We start from the raw sequence: 27,152 nt of genomic DNA, 5'->3' as shown, positions 1-27,152 counted from the left end.
TCAAGCGCGCGTAGCCAGGAAATCCTGTCTCGTGTTGCGCGAATAATCAGAAAAGGGTGAGGATTCTAAACGTAAAGTCTTCCGTTCCTGGACTCGCCTTGGACGACATGGCTACGGCTGAATGGAATGCATTAGCACCGCACGTCGTGGGCCTTTTGCGGTCATTTGAACTGCCGTGGACACCCTCAAGGCCGTCACCAAGCAGTCATCCCACACGTTCCGCAAGCCATCGCGAGCTACGCGCGACAACGCCTGCATCACGACCAGCAAAGCCCACGAGTATACCATGCGAAATAACACCCCCACCGTGCAAGCGATCGCGCACCTGCATACACGTAAATCAACCAACCAATAACAAGCTTTCACGCAGCGGGAGGGGTCTGCGCTAGTCCGCAGCCAGAAGCTTGTAGGCAAAGCACCGCCTTCCCACAACCACGACATCATCACAATGCGCGAATTATCCCCCCCTTGGCGCACGCCGGCGAAGCAAGTAAAATGTAGCCCATTCTACTTTCACGTGCGGTTTCGTCGCCGCAATAGGCAAAACCAGGCCCACGATGGCAGTGGCTGAGCAACACCGCTGATCGCGAGATAAATCCCTCATACAATTATTTCGCTGGGCCTTTGTACCCAGGCCGTATTGCGCTGTAGCTCACGTGTTTTCTGGGTGATTCTGCATTCCTCTTCTTCTCCTTCTTATTCCATTCCCAATACACTGGTAGTTTTCTGTACTCTGGACCTTGAACACGAAAGAGTTATTTTCTTCCTTTCGCTTACTTCGCCCTTGCGCTTTCGTTGCGTTGCTGCACGTAGCGATAATCCCTCAGTGTGTCACTGCGGATTGAGCGCATAGCGACAAAGGCAATATGTGGAAGCCGCCAATCAACTTCATTACGCTGCATTGTAAGTTGCAGACGGTTCCGTCTAATCCGGGAACGGCGTGGCTAATGGGGTGTAGATGCATACATTCTCAGTTTCGGGATTCTGGCCCTGATCATCATCTATCCGTATGGCAATCTTTCGGCTATCGATGCGTACTACTTTGGTGTCAGCGCGTCGACTGAATCTGGCTTGAACCCGTATGTTTGGGTTGATGTACTGGGGTGGGTGCCGTGCTGACAGTGCGTTAGTGTTGATGTCAAGGCTCTCAAGACATATCAGCAGATCTTTGTTTACATCACGCCTATCGTTACAAATCTGGGCTTCATCAACGTACTCGTCGTCGTTGTGCGACTACGCTGGTTCAAGCAGAAGCTCAAGGGCATTGGTATGTTAGATGTCGCTCTAAGCCTGCAGCTGAAGCTAACCCTCAATAGCGGCGGCACACAGTAGACCCAAAAGCTTGCAGCTGTCTATGAGTCGGGCTCAAACAATCGACAATACCGCCGATACACGAAAGATCGAGGAGGGTCTCACCGGCGAGACCACAGTCTCGGAAAAGCAGCCTGTTGCCACTGCAGATGAGTCAAACGACCAACCGTCCGCTCCTGCTCCTCGCATCACATTCGCCCCAGATCCTCGACTTCATGTTAACGAAAAAGGCGCGTTGTATGTCCCTGGTCCGCGAGAACGTGATAATGGCGAACGCATCACTTCGATGTCAGATGGTAAGCTCGCCAGTTGGACTTCCGTGAGAACATGCCTAACGTTATCGCTATAGACGAAGACGAAGACGAAGATGAAGACCGCATCAAGCCTGTCGCAGAGTCGAGCAATCCACTGCGTCGCCTGCGGTCAGAGACAAGAAGTATGAACACGCGGACGATGAGCAAGGCTACCTCCGTAGACCGCGCTGTATCATCCATCTTCGTCCTTGGAAGTACCACAAGCGGCGCCCGTCGTAGCGAAGACAAGCCGGCACGCAGGACGCCTACCATCGACCTGAGCTCCATGACCCGGGAAGAGTTGGGTGGTGTTGAGTACCGCGCACTGCAAGTCTTGCTCAAGGTTACTATTGGTATGTATCGAGAGCGATGTATTTGGCTCGCTCATGCTGACTATTATTCCAGGATACTTCGTCGGCTTACACACGCTTGGAGTCGTTTGCTTACTCCCATGGATCCACACCGCACCAGCCAAGTATCAAGACTACCTCGCATCACAGGGTCAAGATAAGACGTGGTGGTATGCTTCACCTCCTCCCCTACCGCATCGCTATCTCTAACATCTCCCAGGGCGTTCTACTCCGCCCAAACCATGGTCGACAACCTCGGCCTAACCCTCACACCCGACAGCATGGTCACCTTCCGCGACGCCACCTGGCCCATGCTAGTAATGTCCTTCCTCGCCTTCGCCGGCAACACATTCTACCCCGTCTTCCTACGCCTACTCATCTGGTCCATCTACAAAATCGCACCCGCCGCTTCTTCCCTCAAAGAATCCCTGCGCTTCCTCCTCGACCACCCACGACGATGCTACACACTCCTTTTCCCCAGCACCGCCACCTGGATCCTCGCCTCCATCCTTTTCGCCCTAAACTTCATCGACACGCTCCTCATCGTCGTCCTCGATCTCGATAACCCCGAAGTAAACAGCCTACCAGTCGGTCCCCGCATCCTCGCCGCCATCTTCCAATCCGCGTCCTCGCGCCACACCGGTACCGCGACTTTTAACCTCGCGGCCGTCAACCCGGCTGTTCAGTTCAGTCTGCTAGTCATGATGTACATCTCCATATACCCCATCGCCATCAGCATACGCATGAGCGAGAGCTACGAGGAGAAATCCGTGGGGCTCTACGCTGGAGATGAGAAACTCGATGAGCAGAAGGGGGGGAAGACGTATCTGATCAGCCATATGCGGAACCAGCTTAGTTTCGATTTGTGGTATATCTTCCTGGGGGTTTTCATGATTTGCATTGCGGAGAGTGATAGGATTATGAGTCGGGAGGACTATGTAAGTTGATCAAATCCCCGAAGCGGGTTTTCTTAGTTGGGAACGGTATACTAACGATATGAACAGGCTTTCAACGTCTTCGCCATTTTCTTCGAAGTCGTATCCGCATACGGTAATGTCGGTCTATCGCTCGGTCACCCTTCGAATCTCACGTCCCTGTCTGGCCACTTCAACACATTTGGCAAAGTGGTGATTTGCTTCATGATGCTGCGTGGTAGACATCGCGGTCTGCCTTATGCGCTGGATCGGGCGATCAATTTGCCTCATGATCTTATTACTGAAGATGGACAGGAGGACAAGTATAGAGATGAAGATGCCACGACGGCTGGGGGCGTTAGTGGGAGTGCGAGTGAAAGTGAGGGGAGGGGGAGGAACATGATGAAGAGTTTTACGCAGTAACATTGACATGGACGTGTGTAATTAGAGGGGAACGAGCGGGTTTGTTGTACACATTAAAATAGACCGCGATGCATTTGACGAATATATTTACAGGATACGCACGGATTTGTTATACGAGATTTACGTTTGACTGATGACACTTTGCCTGCATATAGCTGACTATCTGATCACAGAACTACAAAGCAACACGGCGATAAAGTACGAAGGCGCTTATACAAGCCCAACTTACATACTCTCTAAGCAAGCCATAGAAAACAAAGGAAGAAAGAAAGGCCAGGATCTACGAGGATTTCGCATCCATGACCGCTTCCCGCTCACAAAAGCCTACCAGTTCATCCAGCCAAACCCGCCATTGCTGAAGTTACTCCCCATCTGCGGCCGACGCTGAGTCCCTAGATGAGCTCCATACTCACCATCGCTACCCATACGGCGCGGCGCCTCGCGGCCCTCGCTACCACGCACCGCACTACTACGATACAAACCGCCGCCGTAACCGCCAGACGTCGAGGGACGCTCGTATCCGCGATCAATAGTGAAGCTGGTCTGTTGGGGCTCGCGAAAGCTGGATGCGTAGGACGGTGTGGCGTATGAAGAGGAAGTGCGGGAGGAGGAAGAGGAAGTGCTGGGCCTACCCATGCTGGCGAGGAGACGGCTTGTAGTAGACGGCTGCTCGAAACGAGATGAACCTAGGGGGCTGACAGAGCGATGGTCATCGTAAGAATGCTTGTTAGTGTACGCACGCGGGCGCTCAGAAGCGCGCATAGGGCTCAGATCACGGTAACTATACCGGCTGTCGTATGGATCGCGCTGGGATGCAGCGCGGCCCAGTCTAGAGCTACCAGTCGTCTCACGACGGGGTTGGCTGGTGTAGTCGCCGTAAGGCTGGGAGAAGGGCTCGGTCATTCTACTGGAGCTGGATGCGCCATAGCCGTAGGGATCACGGCTAGAAGACTCATACGCGTCACGGCGCGAAGAACGGCCCGAGCTGAAAGGGTTGTCGCCGCCGAAGAAAGATCCAAAGGGCATGTTGGGTTACTAAGATCGGGATTTGGTTGATGTGTTTGTTGGAATAGGTGGAATGAAGACTGTATTGGTCTTCAAAGTGTGTAGGTGCGTGTGTGCGTTGATGTGATGCCTTCAGCTAGGAGCCATACCGGAAACTCTTTTATACAATCAAATCTATCCCATTCGTGACGAGACAGTGCGAGTGAGACCATAGTGTTGATGAACGATATTCTAGGTCAGCATGTAATGTCGGAGAACATACAGCAGAGTGCTAGATCAATGTATCGTGTGAATGTATATACCTGCGCCACTGTGAATGGGAAATGTGTGTAGTGAATCAACGGTGGGAATGGAGCAGTACTGGGTTGAAGATGCGGTTATGTACTGGAAAGAGAGAGAAATTGTCTCATCAATAGAAAAGTCATTCACTGGGTGGTTGCATCATGGATCAGCTTTGTTGTTCGCGAGGTTACGACGTAGTATTGTAGGACGCAATACGCGACCCATCCTCGCACATCGTTCAAACCCGAGTCAATATGAGTCTGCGATGGAACGGGGCTTCCGTCCTCGGTCTCGTCTTCAGTGGCCAGTTCATCATCAGAGTCTGGGATGACGGCTCGGTTCCTCTTTCCCCGGGTACGATGTCTGGGATACGTCAGCGGTTATCGAACTTGGCTGTGGGTTTGTGCTTACGATACGGGTCGTGGGGTGGTGTCGTGGTCAAGAGTCGCAGTAGAAGAACTTGAAGAACGGCGCGAGCGGCGCTGCGTCATAAGGCCACAACAAAAAAGTCCATGGAAGGTGAATGCGGGTCGGTGCGCTCTTAGCCCTGATCATAGGCTGGTGAGGACTCGCCAGTATACGAGACTGGAGAGTGCGTGACTTTGACACGCTTGTTGGTCTTGGCCTTCGTCTTCTTCCTGGGTGCCATTGTGTGGCTGCGGGAGTGTGGGACGAATGGAGATGTGAAAGGTGTGGTGGATGTGAAAACCGCAGAGGAAGTGTGAAGCAGAACCAGAACCAGCTTGCAAAGGAAGATAACCCCGGGGCCAGAGACCCGTGCTACGACCGCTACGACCATGCGTTGACGTAGGTATCGGACGATTGCAAAGCGTTGAGGCAGACCATTGACCGTGTTGGGTTAGCAACTGGACAGGAGGCAGGTGCGAGCGATCAATGTGGCAGCGAGCAGCCTCGCTCACCCCGAGAAGCTGCTCGAACTGGAAGCAACGTCTGGTGCTACGTACGTAATGCCTCTCCAGCCTCGAGTAGCTGTTCATCGATGCCGGTGTTGTGATGGGCGCGTCTTGTGATGAGAAATTTTAGAAGACTGTAATGATGGATGAGCTGGAGAGCTGACAGCAAGGCTAAATTACATATCAGCGTGAATTTCCAAGGTTCGCAGCTTCCCGATGGGATCTTCTAACAAGGAAGAACACACGTCACCGCTACCCGCATGCCACAAACGCGACCAGAGTGACCTCGGGACGCTTGCTCACCGGGCGACTGAACGAGTTCCATAGGGGAAGACGCGGCCATATAATGGAAGGAGAGATAACCTGTCTCGGCGACGGGAAAGGCATTCACTAGGTTGTCTTCATTGAGCCGATTTTGTTTTCCGCAGGATTACAACATAGTCTTGTAGGATATCAGATCACTCCATCCTCGAATACACCATGTCGGCGCATGCTATCGGACAAACGTTTTCGTACCCACCTACGCAACATTCTCCATCAACCCCGCCCCCACCGTCCTCCCCCTCTCCCTAAGCACAACCCTCATCCCCTCCTCCACCGGCAACTCCCTCTCCAACTGCACCACCACCCTCGCCACCTCGCCCGGCTTAACAATACGCGGCTTCTTCTTCACAACCTCGCCCGTGAACTTATTCAGCTTAGCACTCAGCGTCCTGATTCCCGCTGGCGAATTCAGGGTACTCCGGAACACCTCCACAGGCATCGGTAATACGTGTTCGAAAGCGAGGAGCTTGGATGTGAATGCTTTGACGAGTTTGACGGGGTCGCTGCGCGCGCAGACGATGTCGCCTTGGCGGAGGTGGACGGGGTCGATGTCCGTGAGGTGGAGTGTGGGAATTTGGCCGCATATGGCCCAGTCTACTGGGGCATCTTGTACTTCGATTGACTTGATGGTGGCGGTTTCGTTGGCGGGGAGGGCGAGGATGACGTCGCCTACTTGCAGGGTGCCGGCGTCGATGCGGCCTGATATGCTGAGTGGGGAGCGGATATCGCCACGGAAGACATCGGCGACGGAGAGGCGAAGGGGTTTTGTGAAGTTTCGGGTTGGGAGATCGATGCGCTCGAGAGCTTCTAGTAGGGTCTCGCCAGTGTACCAGTGGGCGGCAGAGTTCTCGATCTTCTTCACGACATTCTCTCCTGTCAGGCCTGCGAGCGGGATGAAGGTTATCCGCTTTTCGAGGAAGCTGGCTTCTGTAAGGAAGGCTGTCATGCGTTTTGAAATGTCGTCAAAGCGCGATTTTGACCATCCGACAGTGTCCATCTTGTTCACAGCCACGATGATATGTTGCATGCCCATGCTGCGTGCGATCAAGATGTGTTCTTTAGTCTGCCCCTTAAGACCAGACTCAAAGCTGTTCGTACTTGCATCGATGACCAGAACCGGGAAGTCAGCTTGTGATGCACCTGATATCATGTTGGGGATGAAGTCTTTGTGTCCGGGCGCATCCAGGATGGTGAATTTGGTCTTGTCGGTCTCGAAGTAGTTTGTAGCAATGTCAACGGTGACACCACGACTCCGCTCTTCGCTTGTTTCGTCCATGACCCAAGCAAGCGCGAACGAAGATTTGCCGATAGTTTCTGCTTCTTTCCGCAACTTGTCTATTGATCGCTGGTCGATGACTTTGAGGTCGTAGAGCAACCGCCCCATGAGCGTACTCTTGCCGTGGTCGACGTGGCCTGGAGATGTTAACATGGGAATCACATAGCATCGACGATCGCCTTTTACTCACCAAGTACTACAAAGTTCGCCAAACGCTTCGAGGCGCTCTTCTCAAACTCATCCACAACGTTCAGGTTCTTGCTCTTCACTCTCGGTTCGTCGGCCACAGTAAGCTTCTCGACCGAGTCGGTCAGGTCACCGTTGGTTTGCTTCTTCTTCTTCTTTGGTGTTGTTCCTGTATCATTTAGAGATGTTCAAAAAGAAGTTGTATCAAAATCTAGTGACGTCCGCCACCTGCGCCCTTTGCCTGTGCTGCCCGCACAATGTCATCCGGACTCGGCCCAGCAAAAGCACCAGTGCCATCATACGATTTGTACGCAGCAAAGGGTAGTGGAACCTCTTGTAGCGGTGCTTGGGGGTGTTTCGAGAACTCGTCAGACCCGCAAAGGGTTGAAGCGAACATGGAGGCGGTGGCGCGTTGAGCTGGCGATTCGACGACTACAGCAGGCTGGGGTGCTTGGGGCTCTTCTATCTCGGGTTCTTTCGGTGCTTCTGGTGCTGGAGATGGCGACCGTCTGCGGATGGGATATCTAGAAGGACGAGCTGGGCCAGTGCCGCCGAGAGAAGGATTGCCACCCTCCTGGCTCTTCACCGAAAGCTTATCCAGCATGGCGATCGCCGAATCCGCGTCATTGTTGGCTTTCGAAGCAGCAGCTTCCGCGTCTTCTCGTTCCTTTCTCCGCTTCGCCGCAAGAGCAGCCAGCTTCGACGAGCCTCCCAGCAAACCGCCTTTGTAGTGTGGAGGATCGACGGTGATGACGCCCAGTCGCTCGGGTGGTACGTTGCCCCAGGGCACATCCCAGAAGAAGTCTGTGACAGCGTTGGTAGGCATCGCATCGAGATTGGGGCAGCGGTGGAGGATGACAGCGAGGCAGCAGACGCGTCTACATAGCTAAAGTGCAGGTGAAGAATGGAGTGTAGTGAGCGTGCTTACCTGCAGTTACGGGCGCATTCTGATCCGCAACACTAGCAGCTTGATCGAACCTTGACACAGGTTTGGCCTTTTCTTGCTTCGGCCTGCAACATGTCAGCATCTGCCTCGCATCCAATTCTTCGAGATACCACTCACGCCTCCGTCTTCACTTCCCCCACCCCAAGCCTATTCTTCAAATAACTAACACTCTTCCCAACATCATAGTAGTAATGCCACAGCGCCTCTTGTATCTGCTCGTCGCTCGTAAAGTCGCTTTTATCCCCCAGCGCCTCGCGTACTCTTATGGTACCTGCACGCATCTGCTCTTTATCGTCTTCAGTCATGCCATGCCCTGCGTCGGCTCCACCGCCGGCTTCTTCTTCCTCGTAGTAATCGTCATCGTCGTCGTAGATGTCGTCGTCATCGTAGTCGACGTTGCGCGTGCGCGAGAAGCCGCTTTTGGGGGGCATCGTGGCGGTAGTATTACGCTGGTAGATCGAGGTATGTGGGAGATGTTGGTTGCGCGCGTCGTGGATGAGCTGTTTCGCAGACGTGTAGAAATGTTTCGGGAGAGGCAGCTTTCTAGTGTGAATTATCGCGTCCCTTGGTTGACGTCGATGGTGGGGCTTGCCTTGACGTGTAGCGCGGGCTGCTATTTGCCCCGCACTAGTTGGAGCTTTGGGCAATGCAATGACGATGATTCGTCTACTTTTCACTAGACAAGAGGAGCTGCAATCATCATGGAAATTGTTCGATTCAAGTTCAAGCTCGCCAACAGCTCGACACACCCGTCGAAAGATACAGCAGTGGGGTATAGTATTAGTGGAAAGGGACAATGCTGAAAACCCTGGCCCGACACTCGCCCTTCGCCCGCTGTATTCAAAAAGATTGTTTTTGTGGTTTTCTGACCCTTTTCTGATGCGGCGTTTCCTCAACTGTGCGGTGATGCCCGGTGGCTTCTCTTAAGCCGAGAAGGAAGCTCCCTATCTCTCCGCCTTCTCCTCAGCGGCGGCTGGGACAGCAGTGGTAGCGGTAGGCTCAGCGACAGGCGCAGGCGCAGGAGCAGCGGGAGTAGAATCCGCAACTGCAGGGGTTGGTGCAGGGGCGACGGGCTCCTCAGCTTGCGCAACGGGAGCTGGTGCCGCAGCTGGTGCAGCGGGCGCAGCAGCCTTGTCCTCGCCAAAGTCGGGCTCGTCGAACATAGGACCGCTTGTAGCGCTCATGCCGGCTGCGGGCTGGCTGGTAGGCACTGCGGGCATTTCCACGGGGGCCGCAGGTGCAGGTGTATCGGTGACCTTGGCCTCAGTGTCCTTAGGGGCCTCGGTGGCAGCGGGCTGAGATTCGGCAGCAGTTGGGGGAGCGGGCGCGACGGCACCAACGGGTTCGGGGGCTGGAAGATGATGCGTTAGTCTCGGTGTCTTGAGCGATGAAAGAGATATAAGAAATACTACTGAAAACAAATGTCGTATCTGGCGTAAGTCGTAACGTGCTGGGGGAAGTGCGCTGATGCTAACACATAGCCATCCATCTGGTGCAGGAGTCCCACACCTAGATGGGGCCGTTCCACTGGTTGTCTAGGTCGACCTTCTGTCGCCGCCTAGAGCCATCGCAGGCTTCGTTCCCGCGGTACGGTAGTGGAATGGAGTGTGAACGAGATGTAAACCTACTGGACGTGGCCTTCTTGACCTCAGTCAGGGCCGCAGCTTCATCCTTCTTCACCTCGCTCTGAGCTGGATCTGAAGCTGGAGCTGCAGCGGGCTCAGCAGGCGCTGGCACTGGCGCAGCGGGCTCGGCGCTGGTAGCCGCGGGTGTCGTCTCGGTCTTTGCGGGCTCGGGCGCAGTCGCAGGAGCTGGGGCAGCTGGCGTAGTCTCGGTGGGCTTGGTCTGCGCAGGCGTAGCAGCAGCGGCTTCACCCGTGGCCGTGGGCTTTGGCTCTTCCTTCTTGGACTTCTTGCCCCTGAAGAGACCCTTGAAGGCCTTCTTCATCTGGTCCATGGCGTCGAGTGCTGTTGGAGGGATGTGTCAGATAGCGATTCTGTGGATGTGCTCGTGATCACACGGGCTAACGTGGAGGGTCATGGCTTGTGGTGGGTAGGAGTTTGCGCGGATACAAGCAGACATCAGAGTAGCCAACCGCTACAAAGTTTGCAACGATGCAAGCGCGTCGGATCCGGAGATGGACTCGATTTGAAGAGTGAAAATGGGTGAGGATCGCACTTACGAACTCCCGGCATGCTGACGACGGTCCTAGCTGGCTGCTAGATAAGCTATTGAGGGTTGAGGGATAGAACAAGCGTGCGCAAAAAGAACAGGGAAAAGAAATGCAATGGATGAGTAGCTAACGGCGAAGGATGTCTAGGTCGCGAAGGAGCGTGATGATGACAGCGAGGCGCGCGGAGGTTGTCGAGTTGACGAAGCTCTGTTGTTCTAGCCGGGACCCTGACACGCTAGCCAATCGTCTCCACCTCCGCACTATGCACGCCAGATGCACACCATGCCACCAAAAATAGCGCCTTCATGCACTACCTGCACGCAATCAGCCGCCGTTGGTGTTTCACCTGTCGCTCGAGTACACTACAGCCATGCAGGACATCCTCCAGTTGAACCATCGCGCCTACCGTTCCCAAGGCTGCCGACGAGGCCGCCGATACCACAGAGATTAGACGCCGCTTCTGGTTAGCGCTGACTCGCCCTGCATCGACGACGATCGGAGATTTTGTGGTTTATCGTGACACGTGAGCTGCACAACACCACACACAATATCGTCCTGGAGTTTACATACTTCGCGCATTGCAGAGGTCTTAACATGTAGTCTTTTTGCGTTGTTGCTATAGCATCGGCCTAGGTTTGCGCAGCACCGAGTATGCACATGGATAACGTCACCAAGCACAGGGCAAAGGGCCTAATGTTTGGCTCATGCTGATGATGATGAACCGAAAAGGCCCTTTTTCTTTAGGTGTCCATCCGTTGCGGAGGCTATGGAAATATCAAAGGATGCGTACTCCAAACTTGGCAGAAATGTCGCCTTGCTATCTTTGGACTCTCCTTGCATTAAGATGACAATGTCATTGTAAGCCGCGGGGTATCATCGAAAAGGTGTCCAGTCCAAGGCTCTCTTTGCAACGATATGGAGATCAGCAACGCGACACGTGTGGACGATCAATTGGGGCCGGCGTTTGCAGTATTGGAGAGCAGCCTCATCGTACAGTGCGTCGTGGCCATAGCTGCGATATGTGTTTGCACGAGGATATGGTCGTCGCACGTCTTCAGATCCATCAAGTATGGCAAAGGGCACAATATCTTACCACCAACACTGCCGTACTGGATTCCAGGACTCCGACATGCTTTGTCAATGGCCTATGATTCCCATGGCTTCCTGGCCAAATGCATGCAAGTACCCAAGGACAACTGTGCTGAACTGTCACATCGTAGCAGAACTGACGTGTTGACAGGAATGAATACGGGGACGGCTCACCCTTCTTCCTCGACGGCGCAGGCGAGAGACTACTCTTCATCCTCGACCCCGAGCACATCAAAGGCGCGCTCAACAACTCCGCCGAACTAGACCCCAACCCCTTCATCCACGACAAGATCATGGGCGCACTAATGAGCAGTCCCAAAGCCGTCATCGACTACTACAACTCCCCAGAAAGCAACACAGACTACATCCAAACTACGCACATCCGGCAACACACCACTGGCTCCAATCTCGGTCTCCTCGTCCAACGCCTCTTCGACGTCATGAAGCGCACCATCTCTGAAACCCTCGCCGAAACCCCTGATGGCACATGGCACGAAATCCCCGACCTTTACGCCTTCCTCGAATACCATCTTTCGTATGGCATAACCGAAACACTGCTGGGCAGCTCGATTATCGAGTCTTACCCAGAAATCATAACAGATCTCTGGATCCACATCGAAGCCACAGATCAATTCTTCATGGGCCTCCCCCGCTTCATCATTCCAAAAGCATACGCCGCCCGCGACCGCCTCCTCTCCGCAATCCGCACATGGACCATCAAGTCCGAGGCTCTGCGTCAAGCCAACGCCGTGAACACAGTGTGGGATCCCGTCGCGGGTTCGGGTCTTCTCCAAGAACGCGAGAAACTATACAGCGAAATGCCTGGCCACGGCATCGAAGGCCGGTCCGCTCAAACTCTCGGTTTACTCTACGGAGGAACCAGCCTAACCGTGCCCGTCACATTCTGGTACCTGTTTGAGACGCTGCGAAATCCGGATCTACAACAGCGTGTATTGTCTGAAATGGAGAACCATGTAAACGAGGAGATAAGAGCGTACAACTTCATGCAACTCACCTCGCGCCCGCTGTTCCAGAGTCTCCACGCCGAGACGACACGGATGTATAGTTCCAACCTCGCAGTCAGGGAAATCATATCCGAAACGTGGAAGCTAGATGGCAAATACACCGTGCCCAAAGGAACCCAAGTCTTCATCAGTCACAAGTTCGCCGGCCAATTCACGCAGAGCTGGCGTTCCATACGGCCCCAAACTGTTGCCAAGCCCCTAGATACCTTTTGGCCTGAGCGGTATCTCGTCAACACATCCACTTCCCCTTCCACTTCCACTTCCACCCCCACCTCCACTCCGACTCCCTCCAACAAGACCGACAACCGCTCAAAGTTCAGCGACACAGGTCTGAGCGGTAGTTGGACTTCCTTCGGCGGCGGCGAACATAAATGTCCTGGTCGGCATTTTGCACGCAATATCGGCATTGTGACACTAGCGGTATTGATGGGGGTGTTTGAGATTGAAGTGAGTGATTTGGAGGGGGCGAGGAGGCTGGATCCGGGGAATAAGAGGAAGGCGTTTGGGACAATGAGGCCGAGAGAGGGGATTGCGGGGAGGGTTAGGCGGAGGGTTTAGGGGAGGGGGTGGAGTGGGGGGAGGATGGGGTTCTGGGGTGAAGTATACATGGCCTTGGATACTGGTGATGGAGACGGATTGGATCGGATGTAAGCGGCACGCGGTATATATCCAAGTCGTGTTCTACAGATGTTCCCATGTATGGGAATTTACGTTGGAGTATACAACCCCCGACGCTATTAGTCTAGTAGATTTTAGTGCGTTGTAGACGTCACGATACACGAATCTTTACTGAGCGGCAATACAGCGTGACCAGATTTCACAGATGTTCGTGATTGACGCGTTATTCGATGCCGGTCATGCTTCATAAGCGTACTACATCCTTCTTGTAAGGCGTCCCCACCCGTTTGGGCTAGCTTCCCTTCCCCCGCATGTAGGGCCGACCTAGACCATTACTATTTGGATGCCGCCGATGGCGACATGCTGCGGCATTACCACCAATGCGCCCTTCGGATGACACCTCAACAAGTCGATGCAAAGCATTATTAGGATGTATGCCGACGGCAATAAAGTCAATGGATGAGCCTCTGGACCGGAGCATGACACCAAAGAATTCTATCTAGCAGCACAAGCTATATTACCTAGAGCCGGGACTAGAGATTTCGAGTAACTGACCTCACACAAAACGGAAACGGACGTTAAGACTCACTTCACAAGCTATCGACATGTCTTTCTCGATAGGCATGCCCTGGAACGAGGGCGAAGAGAAGATGCACCGCCTCCTCCGCATTCCGCCTCAAGACAACCCGACTTCAGCCATGCTCACGCCACAAGCTGCGTTCATGTTCCAACACGCTCCTCTGCTCGCATTCGGGACTCTAGATGCACAGGATCGGCCTTGGACGACACTATGGGGTGGCGAACCTGGTTTCTCTGAGCCGCTTGGTGGCGGGTTCATCGGTACGCGCACTCTTGTCGACGGCAAGCACGATCCTGTTGTGCAAGCGCTCGTGGGTGGAGGGGAGAAAAGCGAGAAAGGCGAGATGACACAAGCGAAAGACGGTGCAAAGTTAGTGGCAGGTCTAGCCATCCACCTGATGACGAGAAAGAGAGTCAAAACCGCCGGCCGCATGATCGCAGGTACGATAAAAGACGTCGACGTCGAAGTAGAAGGCGAGTCAAACAGGAAACAAACACAGCTCCAACTCGTCACGAATATCGAGCAAAGTCTCGGGAACTGCCCAAAGTACCTCAACCAATACGAGATCCGGCCCGCGCTTTCAGACCCAGAACTAGTATCGCAAGCCTCATCGTTATCCGCAGGGTAAAGTAGCCGCCACAAATAGCTCTTAAGATATCTTACTAACTTATTACTAGTATGTAGCTCTCTTACTATGCTTTGCTAACGCAATAGTAAGACATCTTACTATTTGTAGCTCTCTTACTATGCTTTGCTAACGCGGTACTGAGACATCTTACTATTCGTGCTAACACTTGACAGAAGGCACAGCACTGATATCCAAATCCGACATGTTCTTCCTCTCCACCAGCACAGAAGACGACATGGACGTCAACCACCGCGGCGGCCCACCGGGATTCGTCCGAATAATTTCCCCAACTACCCTCGCCTACCCCGAATACTCTGGGAACCGGCTCTACCAATCCCTCGGCAATCTTATGCTAGATCCAAAAATCGGGCTTGTGTTTCCAGACTACGAAACCGGAGATGTTGTGTATATAACCGGCACGACCGAGATCCTCGCTAGCACAGACGCCTCTGCCCTCCTCCCAGGCAGCAACCTCGCCGTCAAAATAACAATCTCAGAATGCCGGTACGTAAAAACGGGTCTATCCTTCCGCGGCACAAAGAAAACACCGAGTCCGTACAACCCACTCGTCCGTACACTAGCTACTGAAGGCAACATCCGCGCCGCTCTCTCCAGCACCACCTCCTCTTCCACTTCCACGCGGCAAACAGCCCTCCTCACAAAGAAAGAAATCCTCACACCCAGCATCGCACGCTTCACTTTCTCCGTCGATGGCGGTCTGACATACCGGCCTGGTCAGTGGATCGCGCTTGATTTCAGTCAAGAGCTCGATGTAGGGTATGAGCATATGCGGGATGAGGATCCGGGGAGTTTGAATGATGATTTTGTTAGGACGTTTACGATCTCCTCGAACCCTAAGGCAGGAGATGGGAGTAAAGAGAAGAAGTTTGAGATTACTATCAGAAAGGTGGGGACTGTGACGAAGTTCCTGTTCCAGCAGAATGAGCGGGCAGGGTTGGAGGTTGGTGTTTTGGGGGTGGGAGGGGAGTTTAAAGTCGAGAGTGCTAGGGCTGGGGAGGGGAGAAACGTGTTTGTGGCTGGCGGTGTGGGCGTCACGCCTTTATTCGGCCAGATCGGTGGGCTGGATTTGCAGAACGGAGGATTCGTGTTGCTGTGGGCGGTGAGGGGAGAGGATGTGGGGTTGGTGCTTGATACGTTTAAGCGGTATCCCGGGCTTGGGAAGTGTGCGAAGGTGTTTTTGACTGGGCGGGCTGTGGAGGGTGAGCTTGCTGAGATGAAAGATGAGATCAAGGCGGAGGCAGAGGTGGTGGAGAGGAGGATGATGAAAAGTGATGTACAGTATGTGCAGGCTGAGACGTGGTATGTGTGTGCTGGAAAGGGGATGAGAAAGGAGGTGACTGGGTGGCTGGAGGGACAGAAAGTGGTGTTTGAAGACTTTGATTACTGAGAGCTGGATATGGTTGATAACTCTCCTTCCGCATTTTGATCTAGAAACAGCACCATGATTCCTCCAGTCAATAATTCTTTGATCCAAGTATCGTGCATACATTCACTAACACCCTACCACCTAACTATGCTCCCTAACAATCATCTCCGCAGCCCTCTCCGCAATCCCATAAACAAGCGTCTGCAAATGCGCACTCGGCAAAAGAGGAATAACACTCGCATCCACCACCCTCAACCCCTTAGTACCATAGACCTTCAACTCTGCATCCACAACACCACCATCCTTCTCCGGCAGCAGCGCAGCAGTACCAATAGGATGATAAATACTCAGCGTATTCGCCAGCGCATATTTGCGCCAATCCGCATCCGTCTGCACAGCACTGCCCGGTTCGTACTCATTTGTCCAGACCTCGCTCATGGGCGCGGTAGAAGCGATCTTACGCAGGTACTTGGCGAGGTTTGTGGCGGCTTCGAGGTCGTAGGGGTGGGAGAGGTAGTTTGGGTTGATGAGCGGTTTGTCGCTGATGTTAAGGGAGGAGATGTGGACGTTTCCTTTGCTCAAGGGGTGTTGAACCACGCCGATTAGTGCGAATGTGCCAATGCCGAATTGGGTGGAGTTGACGGCGGGGTAGCCTTTCAGACCGGTGTAGCCGTCTGAGAAGATGACTTCCAGTTGAGGTACCTTTGTGCTGAGAGCGGGGGAGAAGTATGATTTCTTCAACTTGTCGGTTGCGGACGTCAAGCTCGCGTCGCTGTCGACGAGGTTCCGGAGCTTTGAAGCGGTCTCGTTGCCGACGGTACCCCAGGGGAAGTATGCGTAGCCGCTGGCGGTGTAGTCGTAAAGTGACACCTCGTCCGCGTTGTAGAGGGCTAGCTCGGCAGCCGCGCGAGTGGCGTTCTTGAGGACGTCGAAGGAAGGGTATTCGGGCTTCAGTTGGTAGGAGATTTGGATGCGAATGTGGTCTTGTAGGTTCTCGCCAACCGAAGGTAGGTGCTTAACAACGGGAATACCGAGCTTCTTGAGCAGAGTAGAGTTGCCGACACCGGAGTGTTCCAGAAGACCGGGAGTTTGGAACGATCCAGCCGAGAGAATGACCTCCTTTCGCGCGGTGATTGTTGTACCGTCTTCCAGGGTGACGCCAACGGCAGTCTTTCCTTTGAAGTTGATCTTCGCCACACGCGCGTCTAGCTTCAACACCAGATTATCCTTGGCGAGTTTGAGGTATTCTGGGGCGTACGAGCGAGTGTAGTTGGGGCTGACGTTGCTCGGTTGGGTCGAGACACCGATGGGGTTGCCGTTCAGGCTCTCTCGGTTCGTCGCCAAGCCGAGGCTGTTCATGGTGGGATACCATGAGGACTGGTGACGGGGAAAGATCCTGTTGATGAGCGTGCGGATGGGCCCCTTTGTGCCGACTCCCTCGGTGCCGTATGCAGGCGATGGTAGGAATGTTTCGCACTTCAACATCGCAGCGTACAAGTTCTTCCAGTTCCATCCTTTGTTGCCGAGCTGCTTCTCCCATGCGTCCAGTTCGTACTCGGAAGTCCTGTCCCAAGTCATGAGATTGAGCGCAGAGGATCCTCCAAGCACTTTGCCACGGTTCTGTGCAAACACGCGGTTGTTGGCGCCGGGTTGTGCAATGGTGGTGAAGTTCCAATCATATTTGCCACCAAGTGTTGATCCTTTTCTTCCTGGGACGCTGATACCTGGTTCCTGACGGCCATCGGGTCCAGCTTCTATGACAAGGACGTTGAGATCTGGGAGTCCGAGACTAATGCGTGAAGCGACGGCGAGACCTGCAGTTCCGCCTCCGACTACAATCTATATCGTCTGTTAGATCATCTTCGGAATCGGGATAGAACCTGTTGGCTTCGAAAGGCAACGTACAAAGTCATAAGAGCTGGCATTAACCGCTCCCTTCGCCTCCCGCTCGACAACTGCGGCACTACCATACTCCAACAGCGCAAACGCCAGCAAAGTGGATGCCTGTAACTTCATAATCGCGTCCCGTGGAAAAGCAGCGCTCTCTCAAAAGAATGAATAGCCGATACAAGACTTGGAGACCGGTAAATCACCGCCCTGGAGCACACCAGCGGAATACAAATTGCTTGTCAGCGCTACTGAACTAGGAAAAGCATGCTAGCGACATCGAGATCTTGGGCCGAGATCCAAGATTCCATATGCAGGTGCGGGCCTGATATCGTGTATCCATTTTATCCGATGCGAGACGGGACAGGGGCGGGCACAACACCCACTCTTTGCCTGCGTCCTTACGCCGTCTACCGGGGATCTCGTATGAGTAATCCGGATACTTCATGGGAGCTTCAGTGCTTTCTGGTGCTCTCGAAGCGGTGCGGTCGCGATCCCTGGCGTTGTCGCCATGCTGAGAGCCATCCCATCGGGAACATGGTACCTATGGCTTCCGGGGACATGGTGAAGACTTGTTCGACTACTCAGCCGCAATGTGGGTCCGGGAGTTGATGAACGGGAACTAGACGGTTTTTCGTAGGACGGTGCATCATGCGCGAGCCGTATTCCACACTGGTGGCAACGGTCCATGCCCAGGTGGCCTTTGAACACCCCCAAATCTGCCGCCAACGCTACGTTTCCGTTATCCCGAACGTGCGCGAGCGGTAGAAGTGCGCGTAGCAAGAACGTGGTAAAGAGGCAAGCAGCTGTCAATGAAATCATAGTCAAAAGCTGTAGAACATTGAAACGCCCAAGTGGGCAGGCGCGCTAGTCGGGTGCCTGATGTCCTCTATCAGCAGGAACGAACAAGGCTATCCTCATGACAATACACACCGCAACTACTCTCCAACCTGTTCCTACGCCTCTCTGAAAGAATTGTAACTCTCCCACATGTCTTTCGTCCAAAAGGTAGCATCTCGGCCCAACCGCCGCAACACGAGAAAGCTGAGCTGCCCAGACCAGCCAGCTGGACCCCTAGTTTAGTCTCAACTCCGCGTCTCAACATGGACATGACGGAGATGCTGTCTTTGCTCATCCACTAACACCTCTATCATTGTCTTGTACATACTTCATCTTTGCCGACAACGCCAAACAGCACGTCACATTCTAGCCCACGATGGCACCGCGCAAGACGCGGGTGAAGCCCACAGCCTACCCATTCCTACCCTTCCACATCATACGATGCGCGCAACTGCTTTCGTCCTTAGTAGTAGCGAGCATCATGTTTTACTTCCTGCGTGAATTGGCGCATGATGGGTATAGGTTGCCTTGGACGTTTATCTTGGTGAGTCCCTTCCTCATTTCGTCCTGGCTATTTACCTAGTTCAAAAACCCAATTCAAGGTTACAATGCTAACATTTACTTAGCTAATGACTGTATCTCTCCTTACCCTCGCCGCACTTACAACTACGATCGTCCTACACTTCCGCCACGGCCTATCCGCGTCCCTCAATCTGATTCTCAACAGCGTCCTCACGCTCCTCTGGACTGTCTCCTTCGCTTTGCTCGCGTGGTGGTGTTCAGGCACATTGGCACACGTTTGCGACGCAGAAAGCTGGGAATCAGACACCGGGGTCAGCGTGTGCAGGATGTACAAGGCGCTGTTCAGCTTCGCGTTGTTGGGCTTTGTTGCCACGGGATGCGCGTTGGGGTTAGATGTCAAGGTCATGAGGGGCGCGAGGACGAGGGGCGTGTTTCAGCAGTTGGATGTGCTGAATGGCGGGGAAGCGAAGAGAAATGAAGAGGATACAAGAAGGGACATCAATCCGAATCCCATCGCTGCGCGGGCGCAACGAGGTAGGGGCGGACACGGTTACGCGCTGCCTGAGGAGCAGTTCGAGTACAACGACATTGGATATCACGGGGCTGCAGGTGAGGTTGGGCAAAGCAGGATATAACCCCTAGACCTAGAATAATGCCATGAAGAATAATCCCATCTACTCAAACGCTATCTCAACGCCGCCCAAATGCTGGCCTGAAGCCGGGTATCACAGTGCAAGAAAACTAGAAAACGTCGTCCATGATGACATCTCTGCTCATGGCTGCCGTCGCGGCATGCTCAGTACCAACATCCGCGTCCATGGACATGGACGGGGCTTCCCGCGCGGGAATCTCGTCTTCGACAAAGACGCCCAGGCCACCGAATGCTTCGCGTAGTGTCCGACTGCAGTAGTCTTGCAAGCTGTGTCCTCCCACCAGATGTGCCGGATCTCGCTTCATACGCGCGTACCAGTCCACCTCGTAGCTGTCCTGGAGGACGTAGTATTGTGGCGCGATGGTGTAGCCGCCGAATGGGTCGAAAGGTGCTTCGACGGGTGGCGCGACGCGCTTCTTCAGTCCGCGGATTGCGAAACCCGGGTCTACGTCGTCTTTGATGCCGGTGCTCTTGTTGCGGGCGGCGGCTTCTGTTTCGGCTTTTTGGAGGGCTTCGAATTTCTTTAGTTTCGCCCAGGTTGCGTCTACGTCGATGTTGAGGATGAGGTTCCAGTTGATTTCTTCGACTTGCTCGAGGTAATCGTTGTAGTCGCGGAGGGACTCGAAGTCGTCTTCTGTTTTGTTCATGCTGTAGATTGTTAGCCAGACGTCGTTGTTATGCGTCAATAGCACCTACATCTTCATGACCTTCTTCCTCAGATCCACCTCCCGCTCAACCTTCAGATCCTCAAACGTCGCCCTCCGAAAGTTCCGATAAGCCAGCGTCTTTGCGCATCCAGCAACAGGACATATACTGTTGCCCTTGCCAAAGAGCCGATCCACGCAGGTATCGCACATTTTGTGGTAGCATATCGGGTTGATCTTGAACTGCATGTTGGAGTTGAGGAAGCGCGACGACCTGCATACGGGGCAAGAGTCTGATGCATCGTCAGCGAGGAAACGTGGGGTTTGTGACTGCTGTAAAGACAAGTTGTAGAGGGTTTTGGAGAGAGACGCACCGCCATCTGGCTTGGACGCGTCGGCGCCGCGCGCGGTTTTCGACATGGCGGGTATGAGGCGGAGGCGAGGGAGCTGCGAGGATGGGGCCGAGGGATCTTGAGGTTTGGTGCTGACTCAGCGGGTGGAAGTCGCTGGTCGTCTTACGAGATTGGGAGCATGTCCGGAAGTCGATAGAAATGTAGACCAGGGGAAACAAGACTGAGTCTGAAGTCCAGGAACCGCTCCTGTCTGACAGACGACATACCGACGATCTGTATGCATGGCTTGCATGGTTTCCCTTGTGGGGCTTGACGCCAAGACCGACGCTTTTTCTCGTACACAAAATTCCTTCACCTTTCCTTCCTCTCCAACCCACTCACCACATCAGCAAAAATGGCAGCCTCAACACAGAGCGCTCTAGAGGAGATTGAGCGCCGCCGTGTGCAGCTGCAGCAAAATGTCGATAAGCTGCGCAAAGCCCTCTCCCACTGGACGACCTGGGAGGCTGAGTATGAGGCGCTCAAAGAAGAGATCCAAGGCGCCAGCGACCCTTCACCCTCACAGATACGTGAGATGGCACGCGACCTCGACCTTACCCTGCTGGACCACAAGGAAGTCGAGGAGCTGCTCTGCAAGAACTCGCCCATGGAACGCACTGCTAACCAAGTTATTGACATGATCTCTAGACGCATTGACTATGTTCGGACGAGCAGTGCTACTATCGAAAAGAACCTTGATGCTGCCGAGAAGAAGCTTGCTGGTGTCGATGTTCTGTTGGAGCCAGGCATGGACAATGAAGAGGGCGAGCCGATGATGGACATTGAGGAAGAACTCGATGACGATGGCAACGAGGTTTCGAGCTCTGTGAATCAGACGGGCAAGGCTGCAGCTGAGCTTGTTGAGGTCCTACGCAAGGCTGGTGTCCAGAAGGCGGAGCTAGAGAAGAAGAACGCAGCAGAGGCGCAAGAAGCTTCTCCAGATGCGCCGTCCACGTCTACGCCAACTTCACACACCACACCAGAGTCGAAATCTAGTCCGTCCTCCTCCGAAAACACGCTCACTCTACCCTCCTCCGAAGCTTCAGACCCAGAGCCTGTCAAGAAGTCAGTGTCTTTCTCTGAGGAGGTCGACGTCGAACCAACTCCGAAAGCTACACCACAACCTGCACAACCCGACTACGAAGCAAAATTCTCTGTCGATGAGGAGCTCACGCAGGACGACTACGAGAGCTTGGCCAATGCCATTATACCAGATGACGAGTCTGCAGAGGAAGCCGAGCTGAGACGGCAAATGCTTCAGTATGGCATGTCGGAAGTCGGACAGATTGTCGCTGAACTCGATCTGGACCAGCCTACTGCGTCGTACTCTGACGAAGAAGATGACGACTACGGCGACTACGACACTGAGGACGACGAAGAAGAAGACGAGTATGGCCGCAGCACCAAGCCTGTCATCACCGAGGACTATCGCAAGCAGATGATGGAACTTGAGAAGAAGTTGGGCGCTCGCATGCTTGAGAATGTAGGGCCTGAGTCGGGCAAGCCATCTCTCGAAGACCACATCGGAGACATTCGTACCATGAAAGTGAAGAGCGACGATCAGTTCGATGAGTCCATGGCTTCTCCTGCGACAATGCCGGCGCCGGCTGATACAAAGGAGTCGAAGAAGAAGGGAGTGCGCTTTGCCGACGACCTGGACATATCTGAAGCGCCAAAGCCAGTACAAGAACCAGCTGGAGCCGCGCAGTTACCTGTTAGATCGACAACGACCATATCCGATACCATTGTCGAGCGATCTGCCGTCCCTGCCGCTCCGGTAGATCCACCCAAGCCCGCCAAGGTATCCAGGTTCAAGAGTGCCCGCGCTGCGACGAACACTCCTCCCCAGATGCTGCCAACACCTCCGGTCCCAGAAGCGTCGCCTGTGCCAAGTGGCCCAGCTGGACGAACACTAGCCACTACCATTACCGAGCACGCCCCTCTACCCTCAGAGCCCCAGGCACCTGATGAGTTTGATCCAGTTCTCTTGGACCGCGAGATCAAAGCAGAGTATCACAAGGCGCGCAATCGCTTCATCCAGCGCCAAGGCGGATTCAAGGCAACTGAAGAGGACGAAGAAAGTCCCATCGTAGAAGAACGAGATGGCAAGACCAAAAAGGTGAGCCGTTTCATGGCGGCTAGACTCAAGGCCGAGGGTATGTAATATTCCCGTATAACGTCGCCACCACGTTCTCATCGTCGTTCCCTTTCTACACTTTCACCACCGACCCTTGTGAGGGTCACGCGTGCATGCCTAACGGCACAGCGCAAAGCCGAAAGGCTTTGTCAACGGAACAATTCATGTCCGTGGGAGATACTATTACCATGTATCATGACCACATTACATTGCTTCCAAGATTGAAACAAGCGGTACCACTAGACTCGCCGGGCCAAATACTATGCCTACTCGAGGTTCATATGCTCCGTACATATCAATGACGCCAGTATTGGTATGAATGAAAAATGTTACAAATCGACTTTTTATGATTTTGATGTGAGTGAACACGTGAATGCAATGAGATTACCTAGGTAGTCTCGAGTGATTGCCACCGACAGCTGAGGGAATCGCTACCTCGTCCTGCATACGTCAGGTGGGGGATCAGGTCCATGGTGGGGCAACGTCTTGAGGCGACTTGTAAATTTTTGGTCAACGCCGCCGCCATCATGACCTCCGACTCTGGCTCCTCCACGCACTCCGATTCGCTGCCTGCTGCTCTGCATCTCCCCTCGCCGTTTGCAGACACGGGCAAAGAGACTGCCCACCTCGCCTTTGCACCCATAGCGCTGGCGCAATACCACAACATAGTCGAAAAACTGGCCTCCAACAACGTCTACCGCATCCTCCGCGCACCCGGGCCCATTCGTGTATGGGTCTACCGATCGCTACTCGCCGAGCACCAACTGTGGAATGACTGGGACCGCCGCGCGCCATCACCGCCCGACGTGAAGCCTGAGACGGAGCCCGCCATGGCCGAAGACAGCATCAACGACACGGAGAGCGTGAGCGACTCGGAGCGGCCCGAGAGCTCGTCCGGCATGACCGCGCGACCCTACCTCACCCGACTACGCCTCGCGCTCGCGCCCTATACCGTTCATTTCCACAACCCCGGCTATGTCCGCGACGATACACTGCGCATGCTAGAGCGCGACGTGGTGAAGAAGACGCTGGAAGAGTCGCGGAAGAGCCTCGAGTTGCGCGAAGAACTCGGCCTCTCGTGGGAGTTCTGGGACGATCTCGCGGGCGTGCTTAAAGCTGCTATCCCCTCGCTCGAACGCCGCTGTTTTGCAGCACCGGATCCTGCTGCGCCTGAATATGAGGGTCTGTCGGGCCCGCTCATTGCAAGCTATTCGCCGAGTCTGCTTAGGGATCTGGAGCGGCTGAATCAGCTTGTGTGCATTGCAAGGAATGTGCAGGTACATGGCGAGAGAGTGCAAAATTTGAGTGCTGACAGACTGTTTGACAAGGACATTTTTGCATTGATCAATGTCTGTGTACGCGTTACGGCGCGGGGCTATGATGGCGAGGCTGGAACCCAGGACGAAGACAAATGGCAGGGCGTCATTAATGCGTACAAGAAGCTCCTCATCACTTGTTTGCAGTTCCTCAACAATCTCATCGCGCGGAACGAGCAGCGGAAACTGATGCTCTGGATCGAACTATTTGACAGTCATCTCGACAATGAACTGCCCAACTTCGCAGACATGAAGTACAAAATGGACGAGTTTCCACAACAAGATCAAGGCCCGCCACCGGAGGAGCAGCCTCTGCCGACTCATGCAGCGCGAAGTCTGGACGCGTTCAAGATTCCTCAACAGCCTGCGTCCTCGCCATTCCTGCTCTACATTGGCGAGACTGGCAACGACGTCAAGAAGGCGCTGATACATCATGGTGTCAAGGCAGGTGCCAATGAAATTGCGGCCGAGTGCAGGCGGAGGTGGCAGACCATGGGTGAAGAGGAGAAGAACGTAGGTTACGTCTGTCGTGTGACCTGATTCCTGCTAATACTTTCAGAAATGGAACATGCTCTATGCAGATGTCGTTGCCCGATATCGCGATCAGATCACTCAAACCAGCACATACCGCAAAGTCGTGGATCAGCATGCCAAGAACGAAGAGAGTGTACAGGCGCTGGCGAAAAGCATCAACCAACTCCAAGTGGAGGTCGACAGGATGCGGTCATCCATCACAGCTCTCCCTGGCGACGAGTCCAACAGCGAGCAACCATCCCAACCCACAGCGGAGAAGCAATCCCCGAAACCAGCATTGGATGACTCGTTACTAGATCCCAGCATCAAACGGTCTCCCCCGGCAGGTGAGATCGATTTCCGTGTGACATACCCGCCATCCTTCGGTGCGGAGATACTCCAAAATGGCAAAGAAGATCTGCTTAAGCGGCTGGAGCCAGACCCCGACCGTCCATCAGGGCTAATCAGTGACGTAGCGTCTCCTACCTCTCCTCCGCCAGAGGATGACGATGACAATGATGACGACTACGATGACATACCTGGTGATGAAGGCCGAGGGTTGCTCACAGATGTTCCGCTTATTCTGGGTCCTACTGAGATTGAGGTTCTACCTATGATCATCATGGCTGGAATCGTTGAGCCTACGGAGGGACAGCCTGGTCATCATTCCGATCCGACTGTTTTCAGCAGTGTCAGGAGCATGCATGGGGTTCGGTGTCATTTGCTTCTTGCGCAGGACAATGGCCGGAATCTGCTGCGCGAGTTGTTGATCTTTGTTGCTGCTTGGGATCTGCGCGAGGAAGAGTTGTACTTCAAGTTCATGGTCAAGATCATGGAGGCTATTCTTGCCAATCAGCTACTGCCGTTTGCTTATCACGCCTTTAGAGAGTCTGAGTAAGTATACCCATCGGAAACACGGACTTTGACTAACGTAACGACAGATCCAAGGACATCATCTCTCCGGCTCAGGCAGTCATCATGAAGCTCCTCACAAATATCTTCCGCGCCAGACAGGCCCGTGCCCAGCCAACGAAGGGTCATCTCAAGGCAAACCACCCGCAAGTCGACCAAGGCGATGTCCACATGGTCAACTTCTTGCTTACCGAGTTCCGGCGCCATATCATTCCCCAAACGTGCGCCCTCATCTTCCTGCAAGGCCAGATCCGCGCTGGACATGCGCAACCCGAAGACTTCCCTCTTAATCTGTGGGATATGGAACGCATGTACGAGGGCGTATACCAGTACCTCGAGTTCTTTGCCATTCTTACAGAACACGAAACGTGGAAGAGGATGCTGAGCAATTGGGAGATCTCACATGAACTGGTCACCCTACTGAAAGAACTGGACGCAGCGATACCCAAGGGTCAGCTATCGCCGCCTCCTCTGAGGAATGTCCAGCACGCGCCACCACCTCCAGCCCCAGTAGAGGTTCTCATCCCTCCGTCGCACCAGCAGCAAGACCAGCAACAGCCACCCCAACCCCAACCAGTCGCTGTCGAACGACCATACGACACCACAGCCGGCGCAGCCGAAGCCTACATCCCTCCACCCACCTCGCCCTCACCCCGACCCTACATGGACGAAGCAGCCGACGAGCCCTCAGACTTCGAGTGGCGCAATCTGAAGAAACTCGCCGTCCTCGTCCTCAGCTCACTGGTCTGGAAGAACAAGCACGTTCAAGATCAGATACGGCCATTGGGTGGTATCGAGGCGGTGTTGAACTGCTGCTCCTACGACGAACACAACCCGTACATCCGCGAACACGCCATAATGTGTCTCCGCTTCCTCATGGAAGGCAATAAGGAGAATCAAGACCGTATTCACGCGTTGGAGAAGTATAATCAGGATGCCAATGCGAAAGCTAAGGCCCCTGCCGCCCCAGCCGCGGCATCAAGCCCACACCCAAACTCGAACTCTGCTGTCCCAAGCGAGAGCAGCGGAAGTGGCAGTGGTAGTGGCAGTGGTAGTAGTAGTATTGGGGCCAGCAGCAACCGATCACCAGTCAACGTCCGCGTCCCCGACGAAGTGCTCGACCAACAAGGGTACGAAACCTACATGGACAAACAAGGCCAGGTCATGCTGAGAAAACGTCAACATGTGCCGCAGTCTTCGGCGTCGCATATGCACCAGCAGCAGCAGAGTTTGCCGATTCAGAATACGGAGCTGACGAAGGGGACAGATAATGGGGGTGGTCAAAACATGAACAACAACACCAACGGTACTGGCAATGGCAATCCTGGCAGTGCAAGTAATACTGGCAATACCACCACCAAAGGCAAAGCCAAGTCAGACTCCGCCCAAGCCGTTTGGGATAACATGCGCGCTACTGCTCTAGGTGGGATTGGAGGGAGCATGACGGGTGCAGGGGGTGGTGTAAGAGATCCCAAAGCACTGGAGGAGATGGTGGAGCGCGTTATGCATAATCTTCCCAGGTTGCAAGGGTTGAGGGGTGGGGAGGAGAGGGCGGTCGAGGTGGAGGAGGCGCTGAAGAAGTTGGATAGGGGGTTTGATGGGGGGAGTTAGGG

The 27,152-nt window shown here is 54.1% G+C and overlaps 11 protein-coding genes across 11 annotated transcripts; 7 read left to right on the top strand and 4 right to left on the bottom strand.

Moving 5' to 3' along the window:
• Positions 1–866: 866 nt before the first annotated feature.
• On the top strand, positions 867–3,291 carry J4E90_010910 (uncharacterized protein; the record flags this gene model as incomplete). Its single annotated transcript, XM_051440422.1, has 8 exons — positions 867–903; positions 959–1,079; positions 1,131–1,267; positions 1,317–1,607; positions 1,661–1,957; positions 2,010–2,124; positions 2,175–2,892; positions 2,959–3,291. 8 exons carry the CDS (start codon positions 867–869, stop codon positions 3,289–3,291), a joined length of 2,049 nt encoding a protein of 682 aa, XP_051285691.1.
• Positions 3,292–6,012: 2,721 nt separating this feature from the next.
• J4E90_010909 (uncharacterized protein) lies at positions 6,013–8,655 on the bottom strand (the record flags this gene model as incomplete). Its single annotated transcript, XM_051440421.1, has 5 exons — positions 6,013–7,229; positions 7,283–7,447; positions 7,498–8,082; positions 8,207–8,289; positions 8,342–8,655. The coding sequence occupies 5 exons, from the start codon at positions 8,653–8,655 to the stop codon at positions 6,013–6,015; spliced, it is 2,364 nt and encodes a 787-aa protein (XP_051285690.1).
• Positions 8,656–9,168: 513 nt separating this feature from the next.
• On the bottom strand, positions 9,169–10,419 carry J4E90_010908 (uncharacterized protein; the record flags this gene model as incomplete). Its single annotated transcript, XM_051440420.1, has 3 exons — positions 9,169–9,575; positions 9,853–10,191; positions 10,407–10,419. 3 exons carry the CDS (start codon positions 10,417–10,419, stop codon positions 9,169–9,171), a joined length of 759 nt encoding a protein of 252 aa, XP_051285689.1.
• Positions 10,420–11,247: 828 nt separating this feature from the next.
• J4E90_010907 (uncharacterized protein) lies at positions 11,248–13,069 on the top strand (the record flags this gene model as incomplete). Its single annotated transcript, XM_051440419.1, has 2 exons — positions 11,248–11,255; positions 11,638–13,069. The coding sequence occupies 2 exons, from the start codon at positions 11,248–11,250 to the stop codon at positions 13,067–13,069; spliced, it is 1,440 nt and encodes a 479-aa protein (XP_051285688.1).
• Positions 13,070–13,734: 665 nt separating this feature from the next.
• On the top strand, positions 13,735–14,393 carry J4E90_010906 (uncharacterized protein; the record flags this gene model as incomplete). The annotated part of the gene is made up of 2 exons (XM_051440418.1): positions 13,735–14,333; positions 14,387–14,393. 2 exons carry the CDS (start codon positions 13,735–13,737, stop codon positions 14,391–14,393), a joined length of 606 nt encoding a protein of 201 aa, XP_051285687.1.
• A 146-nt stretch (positions 14,394–14,539) lies between these two features.
• On the top strand, positions 14,540–15,745 carry J4E90_010905 (uncharacterized protein; the record flags this gene model as incomplete). The annotated part of the gene is made up of 1 exon (XM_051440417.1): positions 14,540–15,745. One exon carries the CDS (start codon positions 14,540–14,542, stop codon positions 15,743–15,745), a length of 1,206 nt encoding a protein of 401 aa, XP_051285686.1.
• A 120-nt stretch (positions 15,746–15,865) lies between these two features.
• Positions 15,866–17,740, bottom strand: J4E90_010904 (uncharacterized protein; the record flags this gene model as incomplete). The annotated part of the gene is made up of 2 exons (XM_051440416.1): positions 15,866–17,563; positions 17,630–17,740. 2 exons carry the CDS (start codon positions 17,738–17,740, stop codon positions 15,866–15,868), a joined length of 1,809 nt encoding a protein of 602 aa, XP_051285685.1.
• A 1,087-nt stretch (positions 17,741–18,827) lies between these two features.
• Positions 18,828–19,608, top strand: J4E90_010903 (uncharacterized protein; the record flags this gene model as incomplete). The annotated part of the gene is made up of 2 exons (XM_051440415.1): positions 18,828–18,995; positions 19,078–19,608. The coding sequence occupies 2 exons, from the start codon at positions 18,828–18,830 to the stop codon at positions 19,606–19,608; spliced, it is 699 nt and encodes a 232-aa protein (XP_051285684.1).
• A 106-nt stretch (positions 19,609–19,714) lies between these two features.
• J4E90_010902 (uncharacterized protein) lies at positions 19,715–20,689 on the bottom strand (the record flags this gene model as incomplete). Its single annotated transcript, XM_051440414.1, has 2 exons — positions 19,715–20,273; positions 20,322–20,689. The coding sequence occupies 2 exons, from the start codon at positions 20,687–20,689 to the stop codon at positions 19,715–19,717; spliced, it is 927 nt and encodes a 308-aa protein (XP_051285683.1).
• Positions 20,690–21,016: 327 nt separating this feature from the next.
• J4E90_010901 (uncharacterized protein) lies at positions 21,017–22,825 on the top strand (the record flags this gene model as incomplete). Its single annotated transcript, XM_051440413.1, has 1 exon — positions 21,017–22,825. The coding sequence occupies one exon, from the start codon at positions 21,017–21,019 to the stop codon at positions 22,823–22,825; it is 1,809 nt and encodes a 602-aa protein (XP_051285682.1).
• Positions 22,826–23,325: 500 nt separating this feature from the next.
• Positions 23,326–27,150, top strand: J4E90_010900 (uncharacterized protein; the record flags this gene model as incomplete). The annotated part of the gene is made up of 3 exons (XM_051440412.1): positions 23,326–24,627; positions 24,674–25,521; positions 25,569–27,150. The coding sequence occupies 3 exons, from the start codon at positions 23,326–23,328 to the stop codon at positions 27,148–27,150; spliced, it is 3,732 nt and encodes a 1,243-aa protein (XP_051285681.1).
• Positions 27,151–27,152: the final 2 nt, after the last annotated feature.

The sequence above is a fragment of the Alternaria incomplexa genome (assembly GCF_024043165.1).
Source record: "Alternaria incomplexa strain BMP 0042 chromosome Unknown scaffold_30, whole genome shotgun sequence".
Taxonomy (NCBI): Eukaryota; Fungi; Ascomycota; class Dothideomycetes; order Pleosporales; family Pleosporaceae; genus Alternaria; species Alternaria incomplexa.
The sequence above is the reverse complement of the archived record's forward strand: the minus strand, read 5'-3'. Positions and strand labels throughout refer to the sequence as shown.